Source organism: Megalops cyprinoides, chromosome 1 (genome assembly GCF_013368585.1).
Source record: "Megalops cyprinoides isolate fMegCyp1 chromosome 1, fMegCyp1.pri, whole genome shotgun sequence".
NCBI lineage: Eukaryota > Metazoa > Chordata > Actinopteri > Elopiformes > Megalopidae > Megalops > Megalops cyprinoides.
Window position 1 is genome coordinate 69,756,018 of NC_050583.1, and position 23,953 is coordinate 69,779,970.

The window sequence follows — 23,953 nt, forward strand, 5'->3', positions numbered from 1 at the left end:
TTGCCTTTCTAGTTACTCTATTAAGTACTGTATTATCCACTGCTTTTTTCTTTAACTGTGGGTGAATCATCGTTGTGGAACATCACTCTGTAACACTTCATCCCGCCTTGCTGATCCAGTCCATTTGTACTTTAGGGTCACCTTCAATCTTTAGGAAATTATACTCAATTGAGTGTGATAATCTATTACTAATAATACTGTATTCCTTCAGAGTTATCTGATGTATATCCTTGAAGTTAGACACTTGTTGTTGGGAGTATGTTTATGCAAATGAAAATATAATAATTACATTTGCTCTGACCTTGCAATACGTTTATTGCTCATTCGTTGCAGGCCCTATCTGCATTCATCAACGCATTCGCGCTCTCGTTAGTGCGACTTATTTCTTACAGCGCTTGCGCATTGTGAAGAGAGCGTCTCTCGTCGTGAGGGGGCGTGACAATCTCAGCGAGAACGTAGTTTATCAAGTGAGGCGAAGCAGCTAGAGACGGACATCCAAAGACGGTCATGTCGGAGAATGGGAGTGTAGAGTCGGCAGATCCTAAGAATGGAGGCCTCAGTACCATAGGGGGTCCCCGAGTGGGCAGTCGCGGTGTTGGAAATAAGGTGACGGTGGTGCTCGGGGCTCAATGGGGCGATGAAGGTAAAGGCAAAGTCGTGGATTTGCTGGCCCAGGACGCCGACATGGTCTGCAGATGTCAGGTGGGGACATTAACTACCTACCTAGCTAGGTAGCCTGGCTAGCGTTAGGAAAATGACATAGCAACGGCTAACGTAAGGTGACTTACTTTCTAACTGTAGCCATGTAGATACGAAATGTGATAACACAGCTCGGCAGCAAAAAGATGTAAAGCAGTGTAATGTTGTGCTGAATAGCCAACATTAGTCATCAAACAGTCAGATAACGAGCTCAGAAAGTATGGGGGGAAGAAACACAGCTACCTAGATTGCTATGGTTTGTGTAGTCTGCAGCAGAGTTAAAATAGCGGTAGTGCTACAATCCAACAGACTCGAGGCGGTTTCCAAGAAAATCCCGTTTCCAGGTTTAGTTAACACACGCCTCCCGTAATTTCTAAGAGCAGTGTTAGATTGTTTAGCTAACTGGCTAACTGTCATACGGGTGATGAGAGTGATACGGGTGATGAGAGTGGGTGAGTCGTCATTGCCTGTAATCCTCTGTAGAAGGACTGGTTTTGCCTTTCAAGCTAATAATTATAATGGAACACATTTCTACTCACATTGGGTAGAATGTTACCCCTTCAGCATATTGTTGGTCAATGCTTCATTGTTATTCCCCTTACAACCTAACCGATAGTGAATTAACAAATTTAATTTGAAATCACAGACTGGTTTTCAAATTTTATTGGAAAACCAGTCTCTGAGTCGTCCACATGAGCCATGCACTGTAGGAACTAGTGTATGAAATTCATTTAGTGTAGTAAATATACAGGTCTGAATTATTCTTGTGGTACAGTAGCTACTGTATTACAGTGGGAGCACACTGTAGACTGTCACCATTCCCAGCCATGATCTACAGGAATGTATCCATATATTACACTTTTTCTGTTTTGATGAGGTCAAAGTAATGTAACATTTTGATACTTGAAAGAAGAGAACTGTGAAACCAACTGTCAAAATTAAGGACAGTAAAAGTGGCCCTTCAGCCTGCCCAATGCTTGATTGAAAACAAAAGGACATGGCAAGTTATTTGGAGTGGACCGGGTGGGTGGAGACAGTTCAGAACAGGACTGCATGGGTGAATCACATATAGTAGCTACAGTAGCTCTCACTCTCAGTTATACAGAGAGATCTAAAACAGCAGAAGAAATGCTGCGGTGCAGGAGTCCCATACAGGCCTTTACAAATTGCTATGCTGTGCCTGTTTTTTCCAGAAGTTATCACCAGATGCCTCCATATTATCCCAGTTTGTATGCGGTACATGGTTGTTCTGGCCAGTGTCTTTATATTGATGGGAAATTGGCCCCTTGCGTAGGACGTAAAAGACACTGGGGGATATATTACAATATACCAGAGTACTTTCTATAGTTTATTTGTTGCCAAATTTATGTGCGATGTCTTCTGACACTGAAAAATACATTACTAAACAGGTATGGCCTTCATCTAATGTGATCACAGATGTTGGTAGCCTACTTACAGAAAACAGGGAAGAAGGTCTAGAGAAAGTATGTAATTTTAAGATTGGTTGGGAGTGGAAACCACTTGTGCTTGTGTGTGTGAAAACATTTTTTGTACATCACAAACAGCTGTTGTATGATATCCTAAAACTGTGACATAATTTATTCTATTTTTAAAAGTGCCCATGATGTTGACCCATATTGTATTGACTGTGCTGTAGGATTAGGGTGTGTCCTCCTCCATTTTTGTTTTAGAATCCCTGGACAATGTTCCAACATTTTTCTCTACTTTCATCTGTATTGGCTGTCACTATGGCCCCTTGGATAGTGCTGCAGAAGGTAGAATTCATTTGAGTATGATACAAGAATAGGATTTTGTGAAAACTTTGTGTGCTCTAAAATCGAATGCAACAGAGAAACTAAAATGATATGAGAAACTGCATAATTGGGCTCTTGTGAGACTCAGCTGGTTAAGGTACCCATGCAGATGTGCAGATGTTGAGGTGAGGCAAGAGTAATGTAAAAAAGAGTTACTCTGTAGCATTTATATACAATGAGATGGAACTCTGGCTGACTGCCTCACCCTACCCAGCTTTCAAACAGCAAATGTCTGGGCCACTATTACATACTGAACATGAAATACATATTGACACAATTTAGGCATGTATTGTGAAATATTTTGAAATCACCTGTTTATAGAATACATGTGCCTAATTTATTTTATTTTTTGATATCAAGTTTGAAATGTTGTTTTTTCCTGTTAGTTGATTAAGTGGTTTTAATTTATGCCACCTTTACTTATAAATGTCATTATAAATTGTAAATTATAAATGGGCAAATTTTCAAAGCAAAGACATCAAACCGTATTGAGTCCTGTGTGTTTTATTTGACGTCACTGCAATCCAGAAAGTCCAGAAAGCTACTTCACTCTGCTGATGATTTTCCCAATGACTTTTTGATAACTTTTGACAGGTTTTCCACTTGTGGATTCTTCATTGTACTTTTAGGAGGTTATAGCTGGGTTATTACTAGCATCCCTTAATGTAACAGTCCTGCTAACAGTCCCCTTTGGTTTCATTTACCGCTATTCACAGAAGAACCCCTGGGTTGAGAGTAACTTAAATCAGAATTTGAAACTAATTGGTCCAATAAATCAGCTATTCACTATTTGTATTTTGTATTAGTTATACAATCAACCTTTGTTTATACTTACATTTTACTGTTGCTGACAGGCTTAAGTATTTCATTAAACTGTCAGGCGTTTTACTTTGATTGTAGTACTAGTTAGAGCACATAAGTGTGATAGTGCTGGGTTGAAAAGCCAAAGATTTTTTTTATCTTTTCCTTTTGTTGTCATGGCAGGTTGTGCTATGCGTGCTATTAGGGGGTGCAACGAATAATCGACGTAGTCAACTAAAATCAATGGCCACATTAGTTGCCAATGAATTTAATTGTCAATTAGTTGGTGACATCATCGCGTGTGTTTTTCGTGCTGACTCTGAACGCTCAGACCTGTAGCCCAAGCTATGTTGCTTTACTGAAGTGAACAATAGAGATGGCAACACCTTCACGACCAAAGACCTCAAAAGTGTGGCAGCAATTCACTCTTAACCCTTTCGCACATCACTTATTTTGTATGCTATGTATTATGTGTTACGTTACATGGTTCATTATGTTTTCATTAGCATTATTAAGTTTCTCATAGTTTTCAGATAGCATTTAACTATATTTTTAATGTTAAATCGCTGTTTCCGCAAAACTAAAATTAGCTAGAATTTTTCCAGTCTATTTTTCTGAGCGCACCGGTTTTAGCATACGTACTAAACAGCTAATCACACCGGTGTGACCGTACACGCAAAAGGGTTAACTCTGCCAAGAAGGTTGTGAACTGCAACATTTGCAAACCTGACCTTGCCTGGCATGGGAGCACATCAGTTATGCTCGAGCATCTGAAGAGGTGGCATGTTGGCTCTCTGGATGATGAAGACTCGTCTCGTTAAGATAGTTAGCTAGCAAGCATAGCTAATGTTACCATGTTACTTCACGTTATGAGCTGTAACGTTTTCTATTTTTAAATACATTTTCTCTTGACCAAAAAATTATTAATGATGTTGAACAGTGTAGCAAATAATAACCTATTATTCACAAGGATCCTGTTCACATTCCAAATGTGCCCTAACTTTACAATGTTAAACCAGAGCCATCCATTATTCATTTCAGTAATCAATAGATTATTCGACTAATCATTAGTTGCAGCCCTATATGTTATGCAATTTCTCTCTTCACCCAGTGGTTGCAATTTGACTGTTAAGCTTAATTGAGTGATATGCTCATTTTTGAAGTTAGATTGCACAAAAGAATGTAATTCCAACAAGCTAAAATCCACTTTGATACTGTCTTTGCTTATAATATCACTCCCCATAAAAGAACTCTTAATTTGCCCAGGTTATTTTTTGTTATTTAGTTAACTGATTTAGTTGACTCCCTCTGGGATGAATTAAACAGCTCACATTTGTACTGATAATCCATTTTTGTGTAGAATGTTTTATTATTATTATAACAAGAACAGGGTAGGAATTAATAGTAATTATAATAATGACAACAACAACAATAATAGTAATTTGAATGGAATGATAAATTGATAAATAAGAATGAAAATAATTATAAAATAAATCCACAAAAGACTGTTAAGCAAAACATATGAAATTAGTTTATGTCAAGTTAGTTAATATGTGTATTTATAGAGAGAAAAAATAGAAAATATGTATAAATAAAATAAAAATGTCTATAATAGACTAGAAAGACTAAATAGACTAAAAACTGCTGTTAAAGAAATGGTTATCAGTTACGGTATGGCTTACACCTATTCTCTCTGGATTCTTTCTCACTTTTATGCAGCCTGTCAGTCGTACGCTAGGCTCATCTCACCACGACAACCTCTGTAGTCATGCAGAATTGCTGAAGTAAGATGGATGCCATCTTCTAATATATACATGCAGCTAGATGTTACTTTGCACAGTACAAGTCAAACATTATATTACAGTGAATTGGCCACCAGTTGGAGGATATGCGCTTCCCAGTGATGTCATCCAAGCAAGTTGCAGGTGTCTGGTGAACTGCAGAGTGATCAGATGAGGAAACCCTGCAAACATACCCATCCCTGCCCTTTTGGGTATGTTTCAAGCTAATTTGATACCCTGGTATGCACTCAATGGGTATTTTTCACCCAACAAATCCCACAATGCAAGACAAGAGCTAATGGAGGATTATCTCACTGATATCACGCATCTCTCACTGATGTCAGTTGAGCTCCCATAGGTGCCTGATGATTCGTTAGAGAGTTCCAATGAGTAGTCAGATGTAGGTATCCTGACTGACATAACCCTCCCTATGCAGGTGGAACTAAGCCACAAAACTCCAAACCCCTAGTGTTTGTCAACTAATGACACAGTCCAGATTGAACTTTTTGTGTCCTGGCCTCTAGGGCTCAGCCTACACTTGGAACTCTAGGATGATGGTAATGAGAAAGAAAAAAAAAAAAGAAGAAGGAAAAAAAATTGAAACAAAAAAAATCTGAACTTTTTATTCGGACTGGTTTTCTAAGTATGCTGGTATTCTAAGATGGTTTCCTTCCTACTGTGTATAGTTTTTATTAATATCCATTATATCAGGACGCTATGCTATCCTGTTGTATCCTTTGGTCTGTTGGCAGACAGGCTTGAAATTGGCAGGATTCATTTTGTTTAGCTAGGACTTCAGAAACTCTGAATCTTTCAGTAATGTTGAAAGTCCTTAAAATCCTTGGGACAGCCACCTGTGCATGCTCTCAAAGCTCAAAGCGGTTAGATATGCTTGTTGCAGGGAGTTGGAAACCAAATGTATTGCTTATGCATTCGAATGAGGAATGGAAAAGGCTGAGTGTGACATTCTTGTGAAGGCAAATAGAGATTTATATGCTTTGACACATGTCCATTGCTCTTCTACATGAATGCCTACTAACCTGTAAGGTATGGAATGGTATTTACCATCCATTTGAAAAGCCCAAGTTTTATGGTTAACTATCAAGATTTTTTTCTGGAGGATTAGTGTCACTGATCGTGAGCAGCAACTCAGCGAGTTTACTAGCTATTTGTGTGAACGATTGTTATTAAGCAGCTAACTTGCCAAGATGTAGATTTGGCAGCTTTAGATGGTAGCTAACTAATCACCCAACTATCTAGCTATTTTCACACAAAGTACAGTTTTAACAACAGTATATTCATTTATTTTCTAAGGAATTGCTAGCTACCTACACTTGCTGTTGTGATGTTATTACGGATAGGGATGCAACTTAGCTTAGACACCACACTTCCAGTATCACACCTCATGCACTGGGGGACAGGGTGAAGTTTGCCTCCTGGAAGGAAATGGATAAAGAGGGTAGTGGTGTCAAAGGGCAAATGGGGTGGAGTTCCGAGGAGAAGCTGAGACGGGAGTTCGGGCGAAGGACTCCTCAGTTGTTTGACCCGTTTGTTTTTTTTCCGTTTGTCACCGTGATTGAACTATCGGCTAAACGACCTTAATAATAATAATAATAATAAATAAATAAATAAATAAATAAAACCTGAACGACCCACAACAAGGAGCGAGGGCTGGCCGACTCTGGCGTCACACCAAGGAGCGGGCCCGGTGTTTGCCCAGGTGGAGGTAAGCTCACCTTTTCCCCTCAGTGCTACACCTTCAACATTGGATTCGTACATACTGACGTCCACGTTAAAGCACACATTAGCTTAGGGTACAACCGAAGCTCAAGTAGGGCGGCTACCGAATCCTCTAGACTAACGGAGTGCAGGCTAGCAAGAGTCCATCTAGGCCTGTGTATTTTCTGCCCTTGGGTCTTGGGTTGTAACACTGTCTTATTTCCATGCCTGTGCCTGCAGCTAAGTCTGAAGTTGCACTCTGCTCAAGGCAGGGAACTCCCACTGTGGAGTGTAAAGAGTGGGGTAGGTCCCGATGTGTACTCCATCCTATAATAGTGAATACTTTGTGTCACAGAAGCAAAGAAGGACCATCGAACTGGAACCACCAGACTAATCATGTTTGTGGTTTATGGTGGCAAGACATTGCTTGTTGCCACCCAAGTGTCCAAATTGCTTTGTTAGGGCACAGCATTTCTATGGCAGGTTTTCATCTTCCATTTTCCTTTTTCAGAGAATCAAATTAATCTTTAAGTCCTTAGTGTAAAGTCCTTTAAAGGCTAACAGGTGTGAATGTTGATGTTAGATTGCAGACAATGGCATTGCTGTAGACATGGCAAAGTTCAAGATGAATTGAGAAGGAAAGAGCAATATTATGCAAAAGGAAAATATACATTACATTGGGTGTGGAAGAAAACACATGAGTATCTGGGGAAGTGGAATGCTGGCATTTTGTAACTGAATGTGTAGCTGAAGTGGGGCATCTGGGGTTAGGTGGGTGTGGCTTGACTGTGAGAGTGTGACATCACATGGCACATAGTGCAGAATGTCCACTGAGGATCCTTCAAATTACATTATATGTTGATCTTAATTAACCAGGACAGAGCACAGACAAGCACCCTTTTCAAAACTTAAACAATGTGTAAGGCCTCCTTTAACATCCATGGGGAGCTGTTTTATCATCTTTTAAAATTTTTAACTCTAGGAATTCCCTTGGCACCTACAAATCTTGTTACCCAGGAAAGATCCATGAAATTTCAACAGCTTCACAAAACTTGAAAAATAATAGGTATATAAACAAAATATTGTTTAGCATTCAAATACCTTCTCGTTGCTATGACTGTCTCTTAGCCTTGCGGAAGCGTCAGTATATCCTTTTCAAACAATAAAAGAAATCTTGCTATACTTCTCAAAAAATGCAGGTCAAAAAACACAACAAAACCACCTAAAAGATGAAAGAGCCCTGTAGAGTGAGCCGTGTCCAATATGCCACAGTCTGCACAATTTGATGATTCTGTGTGTTGTTGGTGGTGTGAAACATGTGCATATTATCACTGACAAAACATTGCCATTGTCAAAACACATCCTTACAAACTTGTTGATTGTCAGATTGTTGAGTTGTTGATTTGATTGTGAGTTGATTTCTCAATTCATTGTTAGTTTTCAAATTCAATTTCAGAATTGAATTTAGAGAACACTGTTTCTTGAAGAACCAATCTAAGAATTTCATTCCATTGAAAAGATACAGATAACAAACCATTAGGCTGCTACATTGTTTAGGAGTAGTTTTATGACTGAATGGTTCCATGGTTACCAGCTAGTATTCCTGAAAGACAGAGTAGCCCTTAGTAACACTTCATGTCCTCAAATGCCCTGATAACTTTTAATGGTAGCTGCACTTTCAGGGACTTGGGAGAGGCATCTGCACATGCCTGAAACTTCTCCCTGGAATAGTTCCTTCCTGCTGGATACTGAGTGATTATATCAGCGTCTAATTTATGGCAAAGCCCCAATAAGCAGATATTATTCATTGTACAGTCTTATGTTTACATTTACTTTTTTCATTTGGGAGATGCTTTCATACAAAGCGACTTACAAGTGAGGTAGAGTACAACACAAGCAAAAAACCATAAGGAGTCAGCAATAACAGAAGCTCTGCATGACTAGGTTTCATTGGTTGGCCAAAGTACAGGCTAGCTGGTAGAGCTAACCAATGTGTTAAACCATTAGATTACTTTTTTACATATAGTTTAGTAGGAAACAGTTTTGAGACATTCCTTTAGGGGGTAGTATTTCAGGCCCTCAGTCTTTGGCTGGATGAATTATTTTGACCATAACGTGAATTGCTCACTCAAGCTTGTAAGTAATGATAAAGACACAGGCATAAGTACGTATGCAATTACATACCATCTATATCAGTGGGGTGATTTTTGCAGAGATATGTTTGCATTCCATTAAAGTCAATGGTGTCTTTGACACTGTCCCTGCTGTGGCCACATGCTTTTTCCCCTGCTTGCACCTGATCCCATAGGTGGATTGATGTTTGTCAGTTGCTTTCTGTACTGTTCTCATTTGATGTACTCTCAGTGAGTGTAACTAAACAGCCAGCTAAACTCTCTTCAGCATGGAAGTCTTCCAAGGAACAGGCAGGTGTTGTGGTTTGGCGAGTTTAATGCAGAAGAATGTGAAACTGTGAAATACAGCAATGGACTGTATCAGTAAACAATAAATGAAACAAGATCATATTGACTGCAACATAATGCGTTATCCCTTACAGGCAAACAAAGTAAATATTATAGATAACTAGCCTATTCTTTACCAGGGAATAGGATATGTATTATAGAAAGTAGCTATGCTAACAACTAATGCAATAGCAACAATTAGAAATGCTATTGGCTAATACCCAATCAGATCAATAACAGAAGGTAGCCTAAGCCAGCAATCTCAATTAAAAGTTGTAAGTGATTACATTTGTGGGGTAGAAGTTTTGCTTGCTGGTAATGCCACTTTAAGGGTTATAAAGAAAGGATTGGTTGAGGTTGTTGTCTGAACATGTGAATTAACTGGACACATGGATGCAGAAACAAGAATGTGGAAACACTTCCTGAATGGACTGACAGATGACGTTAAGTAATTCTCCTTTACAAAGGTCACCACTAGCTGGTGCTAAATACGCTTATTAAACGTGGAAAGAGTTCCAGTAAGCTACCACTACTTAAAAAAATCCATTGACTGCTCATGGATCTACTCACAAACCCAAAGTTGCCAGAACTGTGCAGTTCTGGTATGAGCACAATGCAACAGTTGCAGCTGTCACAAATGATTCATTGTTGGTGGATTTTGGTTCAGGAGCCCTGTTTCAGCAGCTCTTGGTCTATTTCTAATTTGGCCTATTTCAACTCCACTGCTCCTTGATCAGACTGCTATAAGTCTGAGGCAACCAGATTTTTATAAAATTTTATAAAGTCTAAACAATATTTTTTTTTGCGTTCCACAGGCCTTTAAAACCAAGCTCCCGAGCTATTCTTGGTTTGTCATGACGGTCTGCTGAGAAAGCACCACCAGGTGCTGGGCTCCACTGGTATAGTAACCAGCACACTTAAATAACTGTGCAAAAGCAGAGGAAGTGACCACAGGTAGATGGGATCAAGACATAATGTTTACTTGGTTCCTATTTGGAAAGAGAGGTCATCATTTGTTAAAAGTGTCTGAGCTCTGAAATTGTATTTGTCATTGATCAGTGCTAGTGTAGTAGTGGGATCTGTGGGTTGTTCCAAAATGGGTTTTAACCCATTACTCATGCCACTCCTAGTAAGAGATGTTTAGCCCACTGTTATGATATACCCAGGTCTTTGACACTGTAGACTAAACATGCTGTTATCACCAACACCACCATATAAATGAGTATACCATGTCTCAGCATGTACTGTGTATTTAACTGCACCAAATGAGTCATGTTACTAGGGATGCACGATATTGGATTATTGCCGATATTCAATATGCCGATATTTTCAAACTCATTTTGGCCGATTGCTGACGCCGATACCGATATAGTGTACATATATATAGATGCCGCATAATTTAAAAATGGTCTCACTCCCCTCCGGAAGCAGAGAGAAGCTTAGCTTCTGGTAATGCCGATAATTAACTTCTGAAGTTTTTATCGGCCGATGCCGATGTCGTGCGGATATCATTGTGCATCCCTACATGTTACATTTTCACCTTAACACCTCTACAATATTCCTGCACATTCTTAGGATGCAATAATGTTATAGGCTAGGCACACACCATTGAATGGATTTAATAAGCTTTTTATGTTTACATATAAGATCTTAGCCTAGTTTTGTTTCATAGAGTATTTAACCCTCTGGGCAGGAAGTTTGGTTTAAGTTTTCCCCTGCCAACTGCACCGTTTCCATAGATTTTCAACTACTAAAATGTTGAAACCAGCTGTTAAATATTTCTGTCATTACTGTTGATCAGTCGTTTTTCGTCAGCATTTGTGCACTTTATGCAGCTTATGTGAGTCCTTATTTCAGTTTCAATCTGTTGTGTCTTTAACAATAAGTGCAAGCAGAGCAGTAATGATTGTCGTTGGTGCAAACAACCCTGAGGCTTTTGGGAGGTTTTTGTCCATTACTAGTGTTTGCTTTTCTTTGTCTGTAGACATTATCTATTATATGGGTTTGTGAACTATACTCTAGCTTTAAGAGTCTACCCATGTTTCTGTCATCACAGGCTACTCTCATGCACCAGCCATTCAGTCATGTTGAGTGTGTTTGACAAGAAATAGCAGCCCCTGGTCAAGGAAGTAGCCTATTGAGAATGATACAAGAGGGCTTGAAGGAGGAGGGTTGTGAACGAGGGTGGAATCCAAGTTAAATCCTGTTCAGATTCTTTGCATAGCTGCAGATGGGAGACTCACCCCAACAAAATAGCAGCTTGTTTTAGCATCCATAGAATGTCTGAGTGGGAATGAGGAGACAATGAATGATGGCAAGGTTTGCTTTTTGCTCCTAGCTTGTATGAAATGATGAACTTTGTGTGAACTGTATGATAAATCCGTTAAAAATATTTTCTGTGTATGGGAGATTTGTCTCTGCATGACATTCCAGTTTTGTGCTTGTAGAGGCCTTTACAGTTTTATTTTCCAGCTAGCAATTTTTTACTAGCTCAATTTACATTGAGGTAAAGCCTGTAGTGCACAACTTTTTCCCACGTGAGAATTTAACCCCCAATGCTTAGCCCACCTCCTAGACTCCAGTGTTGGGTACTCTACACATTATGCTGCAGCCCTGATTGAGATATATCCCGAAGTGGTGCAGCCTAGTGGTTCTGTTGCCATGGCAATGAGGCCATGATGTGTGTTGCTCACCCGCCCTACATGCCTGTCTCCCCCAGGGGGGCAACAACGCTGGACACACGGTGGTGGTGGATGCGGTGGAGTACGACTTCCACCTCCTGCCCAGTGGCATCATCAACCCCAACGTCATCGCCTTTATCGGTGGGCAAGAAAGGACACAATGCCTCAGTGTCTCAAAGAGTTTTCTTGGGGTCACCATCGAAGGAGTGATAATATTCTGAAAGGTGTTTAATAAAGAATGAAAATCTGAGCACCACAGCAGTCAAATTCTGCTTATGAAATCAGTAAAAGGAACATAAATGCACTCAGAATAAATCAATGGTCTGTTAATACTCTATATATTTATAGGTTTTTCCAAAGGACTTGAGCTCCATCCAACCACAGAATATAAACTCAAGCTCAATCAAGGTCAGGGTCATGGTGGATTTAATTATAATGGCCTTCAGTGTACATTATTTTTGTCAATGACTGAGAGGTATCTGTATTACATTATTAGAAATTAAGCATTTATGCTTACACTCTGTTTGTGAAAGACAAGATGAAGGATTTCCATTGACACATTGGTTTGTCTTGTCTGAGAATGTTTTTGAATCACAGATCAGGAATAAATTGTGTGCTAAAAATGGAAAGCCTTGTTCTAAATTAATACACCTTGACTTGATCTTTGCATACTTTTTGTTGCCCTAATAGAGGATACCAGATTATCAGGTATAATCATCTTAATAACACCCTAACAAAATTATGACATATATTATGTTGTCTCTCATTAGCTTTAGGATTTCAATATTTATTGTTGAAATCTGCTTTACTTTCAACCCAGTAAGATCTGCTTATGAGAGTGAGATTCTTTGACAGTCTGATGGGCCAGTGGCATACAAGTTCATTTAAAAAAATTAAAATCCCATCCAATTTTAGGGAGCATGTTCCTTAAAAGACATAGATGCAGAGTTCCACCATCCAGGCATGGTTAGTAATCAGATCTTTGGAATCTTACCGAGTGAGCTACATTTAGAGAAATAAATCCAGGCCAGGGTCATAGAAATATCTGTCAGAATCCCTTAAGCCTACCCACAGGAAATTTTAGAAATGAGTACAAGACACATTTGTGAATGAATGTCAGTTTAGTAGATCCTCACAAGTCAGTGTGGTTGTAATATTCCAGCAGAAGGGTACTGCTAATTTGCAGAAGCTGTGTAATATAGTAGTTTCCCTTGTTTGTGCCATGTCTGTTCCTTGCAATATACGTTGTATATTTTTGACTTCCTGTTCCCCTGCTCCACAGGCAATGGGGTGGTGATTCACCTCCCGGGTCTCTTCGAAGAGGCTGAGAAAAACATGTCCAGGGGAAAAGGTGGGTCCAGCGGCCAAGGTAGCCTCTCCGTTACATTACATTACATTATTGGCATTTAGCAGATGCTCTTATCCAGAGCGACTTACATTGGTTACTGTTTTTTTTTTTTTAATACAATGTTATCCATTTACACAGCTGGATATTTACTGAGGCAATTGTGAGTTAAGTACCTTGCCCAAGGGTACAGCAGCAGTGCCCCGTGGGGTATCGAACCAGCAACCTTTCAGTTACAAGTCCTGCTCCTTAACCACTATGCCACACTACCACCCATACCACTCTCCACAGGCGCTCTCTGCAACCGCACTAGCATGCACCCAAGAGTCACGAGGTGAAACTTGAACATGTTGCGAGAGTGTGTGGGGGATTTTTTATCACTCGCTCTTGTGTTCTACTGTGATTGCAGGTCTGGAGGGCTGGGAGAAGAGGCTGATTATTTCAGACCGAGCTCATATTGGTAGGTCCTCATGACTCGCCCAGACAGATACTGCTATCTGAATGCGTGTTGTGCGGAAGTAAACCGCAGTCTTAGCAGGGATGAGGCTGTGTGGGGCACGGCGTGAAGCAGGAACCTGACTATAGATGCAGTCTGATCGGTTATTCAGGGATTGAAGCATGGGAGATGAGGAGTGGGCTGTGTGTGCTCTTTTTTAGATACTATTTCAGCATGAATCCTGTTTAGTCAAATTCCTCTAATTGTTACAAGTTGTTTGTCCCAAGAATTGTACTACACAAATAGTTTGTGCAAATGATCTTGTTCGGCTTCTGGAAATCTTCAGATGTTTCACGTTGTTTTGAAATCCCATGCTGGTGAGATCTAAAGACATCTGAACTTAATTTGAATGTGCCAGACACCAGTACGCCTAGAAATGTACCATTTGTTAAATCCTCCATCAAATGAACATGGCCAAACAGGACGGTGGTTGGTGTTAACCTTGAATTCGAAATGTGTTCCCACAGGAACTTGTACATCAAGAATACTTTCATCAACAGTAACAATAAACAGCCCTGTGTTAATGGGGATATGGTCCGGGTTTATAACATCAATCTTTCTGGTCCTAAGTGAGAGGCCAGAGTCAAGACATCACAGATTTAATATGGAGGGCTTTTGTTCCTTGTTCCTGCGGGAGTCAAACCATTTGGCACAGGCAAATATGAGAATGCTGGGGAAAATCTGTAAATGATGTGAACAATGTTTAAACCTTTAAACAAACAGCCACAGGCATGCTGTGTTGGACCACTGCCATTGTTTAGAGTTTGGAAACAGTTGCTTGGAGACAGTTTTGTGATGCACAAATTGCCAAATGTGGAATCGTATTTTCCTGCTCGCCCATAGGTTTGAATCAGATTGTTGTCCTCTCTCTCCATCCACAGTGTTTGATTTCCACCAAGCGGTCGATGGCGTCCAGGAGCAGCAGAGGCAGCAGCAAGTGGGGAAGAAGTAAGACTCACTGTCTGTGTAGCCCAGAGGCATGCCTCATCTCCCCTCTTGTACTCTCAGACTTATTTGACTTAATCTGTACAAAGGAAAGTGACAAAAGGTGGATCCACACTGGCTGTGGGAGCGTCACATTCAGGCTGAAGTCACAAAGACCTGCTGTCGTAGTGTATTATGTGCTCTGTCCTTATGTAAGCAATGACCTTGGAATATCTGCCTGCAGTAATCTGATTGTCTGTGAATGTCAACACTGAGGCCTTGCACTTGCACTGCAGTCATTCCTCCTGCATGTTGAATCATGTAAGGGTATTTAGAGTCAGTGAGGAATTACTTGTCCTCTGGTCATCTGAATAGCTCTCTGAAAGCTAGCAAATGCTCCCAGAATCTTGGCCACTGCCAGAAGAGAAACAGGTTTATGGGATAGCAGTTGGCCATTTGTTTTCTCCCTGTAGGGTAATGATGAAACTTACTCTAAAACAAGTGGTTTAGCACACATCTACATCATCATCAAGGATCATTGCCTGAATGGTCATTTATTACACGTTTACTGGCACGCAGGTTTAATTTTGGCGTGTAGTGGCCAAAAATATTCTGAGTGGGGCAAACAACAGAAATGATACAAGCTAGTGACATCTTTGAATCTCAACACAGAATCATCTGACTGCAAATGACCAGAGTAACCAGCAGTATGCTGTATCTGAATTATGTGCTCCCCTGATACTTCTCTGTACAACGTCAATACACTGCAGAGTCTGGTTTACCGACTGAGGGGCTCAAGGTTATTGAGACCTGATTACTGAGGATGCCACTTTCCTCACAATATCAACCACAAGGCTGCAATTCACTTTGTCTCTTGTCTGAGGTCAGCTTTAGTTGTCCCAATAGCTAAGCTGCTCCAAGTTGTAAGTAGTTATGCATTAAGAAACATGAATGCATACAACCATTTGACAATGGTCAGTCTGTTTACCCATGACACTCACTAGTCTTGTATGTAACACAGAGACTTTTAGCTACAGTATAAGGGAACATTTCAGCCCCCCTATAGAAAGCAATGCTGTATCTCCCTTTTGTCTGAAATCATCTTGTTATGTGCTTCTGTCCTAGCCTGACACTTACTGCTTTTGAGGTGGCAATGTCAATTTTGCGGCTGGGGGGACATAATGAAATTGTAATGAACATGGTTAAGGAAAACACTGTTCAGTGCCCCCCCCTTTGCGTGTGAGTTCTTTTTCTTCTCTGCCTATCGCTCTTAGCTTGGGAACGACAAAGAAGGGCATTGGCCCAGTGTATTCAGCCAAAGCGGCTCGCAGTGGACTACGGATATGCGACCTCCTGGCTGATTTCCAAGAGTTCTCTGAAAGGTAACAGTGAGTTTATGTTTCCTCGGTGAAAGCTGAGCCCAAAGCATATAAGAGAGCACGCTACAGTACTTCCCTGTAGTGCGTAGACACAGCTGACCTAGCACTGGACCAGAATGTTAATCTAAAGACAAATCATTTGTGTCAATTCTTTTTCCAGAGTTTAAGACAAATCACAGTGGAGTTGATTGACTCCAGGCCTCTGTGTTTGTTTTAACCTTCGTCTCATCACTCATAGATTTAAAGTGTTAGCCCTGCAGTACAAGGCAATGTACCCAACACTTGAACTTGACATCGATGGAGAGCTGGAGATGCTGAAGGTGAGTCTTTGACTCCTGCTGTGTACATGCATTTTTACTGATTTATCCAGTATAGTGTTACAAGGCAGTAATGGGGTCAGTGCACTGCAGTGCATGGTATGTTAATGGCAAAATTAGGTCTATACTCAGTTTTTCTGTGTAATCAAGAATACTTACAAAAAAAAAAAAATTAGGAGATTGGAGCCTGACTTCTCTGCACTGATGTGAGGGTGTTGGTTAGGGTATTGTTCCCCATAGCAGAAATTAGGATATAATTCCTGCAAGGGGAAATTTAAAAGTAATCTTTCTAGTTGTACTATTTTTATGTCATACAATAAGGTTTCCCATAATTTCTGTTGGGATTTAATATCTTTGTATGCCTCTGTGAAAACGTAATTATGTGTAATCCAAATCCATGTGTAATCCAAACTTCTTTGCATTTATTATTTATTATTGCAATTATATAGCATTTTTTTTCAAAATATGTCAATTACTGCTGCCTTTATGTATGCATTTTATGCATATGTAAAATATATTCAGATACATGAGATTTTATAATGTATTGTATGATGTAGAGTCTGCTGTATATTTTGCAGCGGCAGCTGGTGAGCTGGAAATGGGAAGCGGAAACATTACCTTTAAATCTATCATTACTTTCAACCTGTTCCCCTTTATCCTCCTTGATTAACAATAAAACAAATAATTCACAGAATAATCGGCACCAATCGCGTAAATAGAGTAAATGATTATGCTCGCGAAACACTGCAGATTGTGTGTAGTTTGTGTGCTTGCGAAAGCTACAATATGAGATGTTTGATATGTTTAATTAACAAGGATGGCATTTATCGATTTAAATTACGTTAAATGCTCATGACACATCACAGCTTTTGTGAGGTCTGTGTTACTAAACGTTATTGTTCATTGCACTGAACCTACCCTAAAAGTTTATTCTCAGTAATTTAAATCGATTTAACTAAATTTGGCTCTGTTTTGTAATTTGAATTTTGTAATACAAGAAAGCTATAATGTGAAACATATAAGAGAAAGCTTTGGGATTCCTTGCCACTGAATTATTCAAATTGCCATCCTTGTTAATTAAACAATCTCATGCTGTAACTTTCACAATAGCACACAAATTTCAGACAATCTGCGGTGTTTCGCGAGCATTATCATTTATTATAATCACGTGATTGGTGTCGATTATTCTATGAATTATTTATATTTATTGTTAATCGAGAAGGATAAAGGGGAACAGGTTGAAAATAATGATAGATTTAAAGGTAGTATTTCTGCCTCCCCTGTTTCCAGTTCACCAGCCATATGATATTTTGACATGAATTTTCAATATGTAGTATGCCACTGACATGTCCAGTGATAGTAGGATGGCTAACTCTTGCTGCGGCCTGTTGGTTGGTCAGGCTTACGTGGAGAGGATTAAGCCCATGGTGCGGGATGGTGTCTACTTCATGCACAAGGCTCTGCATGGGCCAGCCAAGAAGATCCTGGTGGAGGGCGCCAATGCCGCCCTCCTGGACATTGACTTCGGTGAGCAGCCTCAGCCCAGACCATGTTGCTTCCACCTGTAGACACTGGCAGCATAGCGATACTGGGTGAAATTTTGATTTTGATAAACAAGCGTACGTTCATGTTTTCCAACTAACTAACTGAGAGGTGAGCTTAAAGGGTAACAATAAGCTGTTTTCCCCAATCTCACTGCTTTGTGCACACAATCCTGTAATCACCCGTTAGTTGCCCTTTTTACATCCTGTGGATACTTCAAGATGACCATGTATTTTGATATGAACTTATGGTGATCATTTTAACCAATGTGCACAACAAGAAATGATGATTGCTGTCTGGCAGATATTGGTTGGTCACCTTGTGCAGCAGGAATATGGATGTGGTTTTGTGGAGGATCAGGAAAAGTATGTTCTTGCACTGCTGTTGCAAGATAGATTGCATTACTAGAAGTCATGTCAGCTGCAGCAGGCTAAAGTTTATCATTGACATTTACGTTTTTCCAGGGATCTGAATAAGCTCTCATCCACAGCCCTGTAGTGTAATGTCACTATACCAATGTGTTACTATTTTGTACTTTGTGCATTAGTTATTTTTCACAACAGTAGTTGCTTCACATTAGGTCAGCTGCCAAACTGAATTCTAACCTAAACACTCAGATTTAAGTGTATTGTATATAAACTGCTGCTGGCACCTACTGGCTTTTACTCTCAGTATTTATGCATTTGAACCTCTACTAGCAGGAAACAGTGCATTGGGTACCAGCAAGTGTGCACTTTTTGCATGCTGTAAGTCACCTGGTCCAGCACATACATGCATGCAGAGAGATAAATCCACCTGCCACATCCGTGGTTCTCACGTAGACTTTAAAGCAGACGCTGATTGGCTTAGTTCAATGGGCTCCCATCCTCAGTGCCAAAGGCAGTCTGAGGAGACGTGCTTGGCAGGAGCGAAGGCGAGAAATGGCACACGGAATGTTGATTGTGTTCTCGCCAGGATCACTGCATGCTTGTACTTCTGTGGATGCGGATGCTTGCGTATGCTGAGTTCATGGAGCTGCTGAACATGCACAACGTCACTCTCGTTTCCAGAGCGGATTCTCTTTATCTGGCTGGAAATTAATTTGCTTGCTTGAAATTTTGATGTGACCATGGAGCTTTTTTGGACCCTGTTTAGACGCTTTCACCGTAGCATGATTTGCAAATGGACACTTACTTTTCAGCATCAGCAGCCACTAAATATCAATAAGAAAGCTCATATTCACCACAGAGGCAGAGCTGGTTTTTCTGAAGGCGTCACCGGTTTGTTTTTGGTGACCTGCGTCGGTGTTTTTTCTCTCACTTTTTCAGGGACATACCCTTTCGTGACCTCGTCAAACTGCACGGTGGGCGGGGTGTGCACAGGGCTGGGCATGCCACCGCAGAATGTGGGTGAGGTGTACGGCGTGGTCAAGGCCTACACCACCAGGGTTGGCATTGGCGCCTTCCCCACTGAGCAGGACAATGTGAGAGGGCTTTTTTCACATCATACTCTTATCAAATATCTTTGGTAAACCTGTCCCTTTTCCCTGTTGTCTTGGACCTTTGGGAGTCTTCCCTTAACAAAAATGGTAGTGTCGGGAGGAAAAGGCACATTGCACATTTATATTACAGTGGTTGGAGACTCTGCTAGCATGTCTCTATGTCTATGGTGTTTCTGTATTATGTGCAATACTTGTACGTTTTTCGGTGTCTTAATTTCTTATGAGAGGATACCATCAGGTGATTCAATTACAAGGTGTGTAATTACAATTACAACAGGTGTCTATTACAAGATTTTGTTTTCATTTGTCACTGAACTTACAGTAGAGTTGAATTCAGTCAATGTGTTCTAGTAAAATTGGATACATGTGAAAATCCAGCTTTATATTATTTGAGAGGACTAGAAATTCGAGACAATATGAAAGTAACTGCAGTTTCTAACAATCAAAATAATCTGCCAGCATAATACCATAATACCATCTGGGGAGTAGTACAGTCTGTTGGGTAGAATTGGTTTTTCCCAGAGGTCTTCAGGTATTCACAAATGAAAGAAAAATGGTAACAAACTAACCCAATACAATATGACAAAATGCACTACTGTCAGTTGTCAAGTAGAGGGAGACCCATGGAGTTATTAGTTAGGCACTATTGGTATGTTTATTGGTTTACCCAATCTGTACTTTCAGTGAAATGTAGATTTGTAATGTAGGCTCATCCATTCAGTCAACAGAGGTTCTTCAGAAAGAGAACCTTAGTTCTCTTAGAGAACCTTAGAGAAACAGTGAATTCATTCACTTCACTTATCTTAATTAGATTTTGTGTTGCCCCTGTATAACCTGGCAGTTGTATTCTGTACATAAGTTGGATTTACTACCTCAGTTGGGTGTTGCCCCAGTTAGACTGTGTGGGTTTCCGTACCAGGACATGTGTAAGTCAGAATTGTTTACTTCAGGCAGCTCAGAGATGTAGGTACTAAATCCTATTTACTTTCAACACTAAGGGGAAGTCATGAATCTCGTGCAGAAGCAAATTGGAAAAGGGAGCAAACAGAGGAGAGCCATGTTGCTACTTGATCCTTTTTTTCTTGTCCAGGCCTCTTTGCACTTTTTTATTTCAAAATGTCATCACCATTCTGTCTCATTTAAAGAGCTTCCACTGCTCTCAATACCTTTCACTAAACATGGATGAGAAAAACATATGGGGTCCTATTTATTAATCTGATCACATAGATACAGAAATGATCAAAATCCAATATGTGTGGCTTGGGAAATATTGTTATTTAAACATGGTGCAGATTGCAAAAATTGACACTTGTGCAAAGATTGTTTTTTTCCTCCTTGTTTTCATAACCTGCAAACTGTATACTCCTTTGCAAGGAGAACAGCTGACTAGCTTTTTTATTTTGACTACACTCTCCCAAGGATCACTATGTACCAGATTCCCACTATAATGAATCTACTGCTAACAGGGCATACCGCTATTCTAGTTCTGTGTTGTCTGTTGTTCATAGGCTGTCTCCTGTTGTCCTATTGCCTATGGTGGCCCATGGTGCTCATGCACACATTTACTTAAAGTCTATGGGACTGGCTTCTGATTAGCCCATCCACATAACACCTTCGTCACACCAACAACTCAATACCAGACTTACTCCCAGCCCATTTGCTGCATGCAAAACATGCAGTATCACTGTTAAAATACCAACACCTGTTCGGAAACACCTCTTACATCAGCACTTGGATCTGCATCTTCATTTGACAGCTGTGTTATATAAGTAGAATCAATGGACTTCATAGACAAACCGATGGCTCTTGCTTTCTGTAGAGTCAGTGACTTGCCGTTGATCACATGCCATTCAGCCTTCTATGCTAACACCTGTACTGAATACAGTTGCTAAGTGATGAGAGAAGATGCAATTTGTGATTTCAAAACAGTTTTTCAATGACCTGTTTACACTACCTCCCCATAACTGATGGCATTCATTTTGACTACTAGTATCCCACCTTAAAGCCAACCACAGTTAAACATGGTTGTGCTCATCAAACCAGTCCCTCAGATGAGCCGATTTGTCAGGTTGACATGTTGCATCTAAGAGCCTCCGTATGCCTCCAATCACACTGGGTGTTAACATGGGACTCCACTCTCTGTCTCTTGCTCTCTCGCTCTTCCCTCAGGAAATTGGAGAGCTCCTCCAGACCAGGGGGAAAGAAGTTGGTGTGACCACAGGCCGCAAGAGGAGGTGTGGGTGGCTGGACCTGGTCCTGGTTAAATACGCCCACATGATCAATGGGTTCACTGCGTGAGTAACCTGATGTGACATAAAAGCTGCACTGCTGAGGCGGGACTCATTTTACTCCAAACTTTGGAGGGGTTGGCACACTGCTCCTTAAATTTGTCAAATGTGGGTGATAGCAGATTTTCCAGCATCACACTTACCACTAATTCCTCTGTGCTTTAATTTGAGGTACCTGCTATGTGTACATGCTGTAAATATTGGCTCTTTGTGCTTGCCATCACGGTAGTTCAAAATCTGAGGAGTAGGTGAAGGCTTTGTTCAGGTGAGCTGTAACTGAATATCCCTTTTCTTTGTCCGCTGTTTTCATTTAGCTTAGCCCTTACCAAACTGGACATACTGGATGTATTTCCAGAGATTAAAGTTGGTGTGGCCTACAAGGTTGACAACGAATTGATACCTCATGTCCCAGGTAAACTTGAACACTATTCTTAGTATTTAAACATTGAAATAGATGTGTTTTCTCATTAATACACATATTTTGTGAAATCTCAGGCTTTTCGTGCTACTTTCTATGGTACGTCAGATGCGTTCCAATTTCGAGCTTAATGCAAAGTCCAGTCAGGTGTCAACAGTTGCTGATTGTGTGTTGTTATTAATAGTAATAGAGGGATTTTTTTCAAAAAGTCAGCAATTACTTTTTGTCAGGTCTTCCTATGTCATTTTTATGTCACAGCCCCTCTGAAAGGCTGCTGTCTTAAAGAGTATTCCATTTTAAATATTCCATTTTTCTCTTAAACTGCTTGTTTGAAAAAAAAGTTCTCTTTGATTAATAGCTTCTGAGCTATGCGCTGTTTGCAGAGTTACTAACCGCTGTCCCGCTGCCCCTTTCAGCGAACCAAGAAGTCTTACAGAAGGTGGAGGTGCAGTATGAGATGCTGCCCGGCTGGAACACCGATACCTCTGCTGCCAGGACCTTTGAAGAGCTGCCAGAAAATGCCCAGAAATATGTCCACTACATCGAGGAGCACCTGCAAGTGCCTGGTAAGGGCCTACCAGCTGCCTCTCAGATCACACTGAGCTTGACAGCTGGCACAGCTTACAGGTCACTGCCATGGCTTAAAGATGGCGAAAATCATTTCAGAAATGCAAATTATTCATTGAGAAAAATTCTGCTCTATTCTGTTCTTTCTACGTTGTAATTTATTCAGACTAGTCTCTCACAAAAGTCAAGCAGGATAGTTTGAATTTGCTTTTCAAACACAATTCAATCAATCAGCATCACTCAACCAAAAATGTGAAATGTATGCAAACAAAAAAATGGGCTGATTTAAAATTTTGCTGTCAGTCACTGCTAAATATCGGTGCATTCATGAGTTCATGTAAAGAAATTCTTTGCTCTTAAAGGTGCATAACACTTTCTTTTCACAGTGAAGTGGATCGGTGTGGGTAAGTCCAGGGAATCTATGATCCAACTCTTCTGAGGGTCATATGTTCCAGGATGAAGGTGTACCCCGAGCCACAGTCAGGCTCCCTGTCCCTACCAGAGGTCAAGGGTCAGATGTCGCTGAGGGGCCATGCTACATGCTGCATTTCTCAGTGTGGACCTTCCTACTCCTTTGGGCAGCGCATCCATGGTGCACCAACTGGGGTTGTGGCCCTAGAGCAACCATGTCCACACAACTGTGTGTGTGTGTGCGCGCGTGTGTGTGCGCGTGTGTGCCCATGTGTGTGCGCATGTGTGTGCGCGTATGTGTGCGTGTGTGTGTGTGTGTGTGTGTGCGTATGTGTGTGTATGTATATATGTATATATAGTTCTACTTTATTTTCCCAGGACAGACAAACCAGACCTCCTCCCACACTTTGTTTCTTTAGGGCGCCCAGGGTGGGCTTCTTCAACATGTTCTCTTCCAGCCATCTGACAGAACCATTCTACGGATGCTTGTGTGTCAAGGCTTTTATGTTTTCATAACATTCACAAGGTGTACATGTGTCACTTGCCATAGCTGTTCTGAGAATGCCTCTTGTTCCTCATCTGCCTTCATGGACCCTCACTCCCATGAAGCAGAGTTTATGGGAGGGTAGCCAAGTAATCTGCAAACAGCAGTAAATGTGAAAAAGGCCTTTCATAGATTAGAAGATGCATTACTTATTTAGCGAATATTTATCTGCCCCGCTTGCCTGGTACATGGCTTGTTTTAGTCAGAGTGTATCCTTTTTATTCTTTCCTGATGGCTCACTACATTTAAGTCATAGCTTAGTGCCCCCTTGACTTATGTTTAAAGAGG

General features: G+C 40.6%; 1 protein-coding gene across 3 annotated transcripts; it reads left to right on the plus strand.

Annotated features, from left to right (window-relative positions):
- Window positions 1-464: 464 nt before the first annotated feature.
- LOC118787493 (adenylosuccinate synthetase isozyme 2) lies at window positions 465-23,372 on the plus strand. 3 transcript variants are annotated; one of them, XM_036543076.1, is made up of 13 exons: window positions 465-702; window positions 11,993-12,095; window positions 13,237-13,305; window positions 13,709-13,759; window positions 14,677-14,743; window positions 15,994-16,101; window positions 16,337-16,418; window positions 17,816-17,942; window positions 19,265-19,419; window positions 21,607-21,731; window positions 22,040-22,137; window positions 22,560-22,709; window positions 23,097-23,372. In XM_036543076.1, exons 1-13 carry the CDS (start codon window positions 508-510, stop codon window positions 23,147-23,149), a joined length of 1,383 nt encoding a protein of 460 aa, XP_036398969.1. In that variant the 5' UTR covers window positions 465-507; the 3' UTR covers window positions 23,150-23,372. The 3 variants fall into 3 exon arrangements, with proteins under 3 accessions (XP_036398969.1, XP_036398974.1, XP_036398980.1); XM_036543081.1 differs by lacking the exon at window positions 11,993-12,095 and having other exon boundaries at window positions 620-702; XM_036543087.1 differs by lacking the exons at window positions 465-702; window positions 11,993-12,095 and adding an exon at window positions 12,141-12,178.
- The last annotated feature ends 581 nt before the right edge of the window (window positions 23,373-23,953 follow it).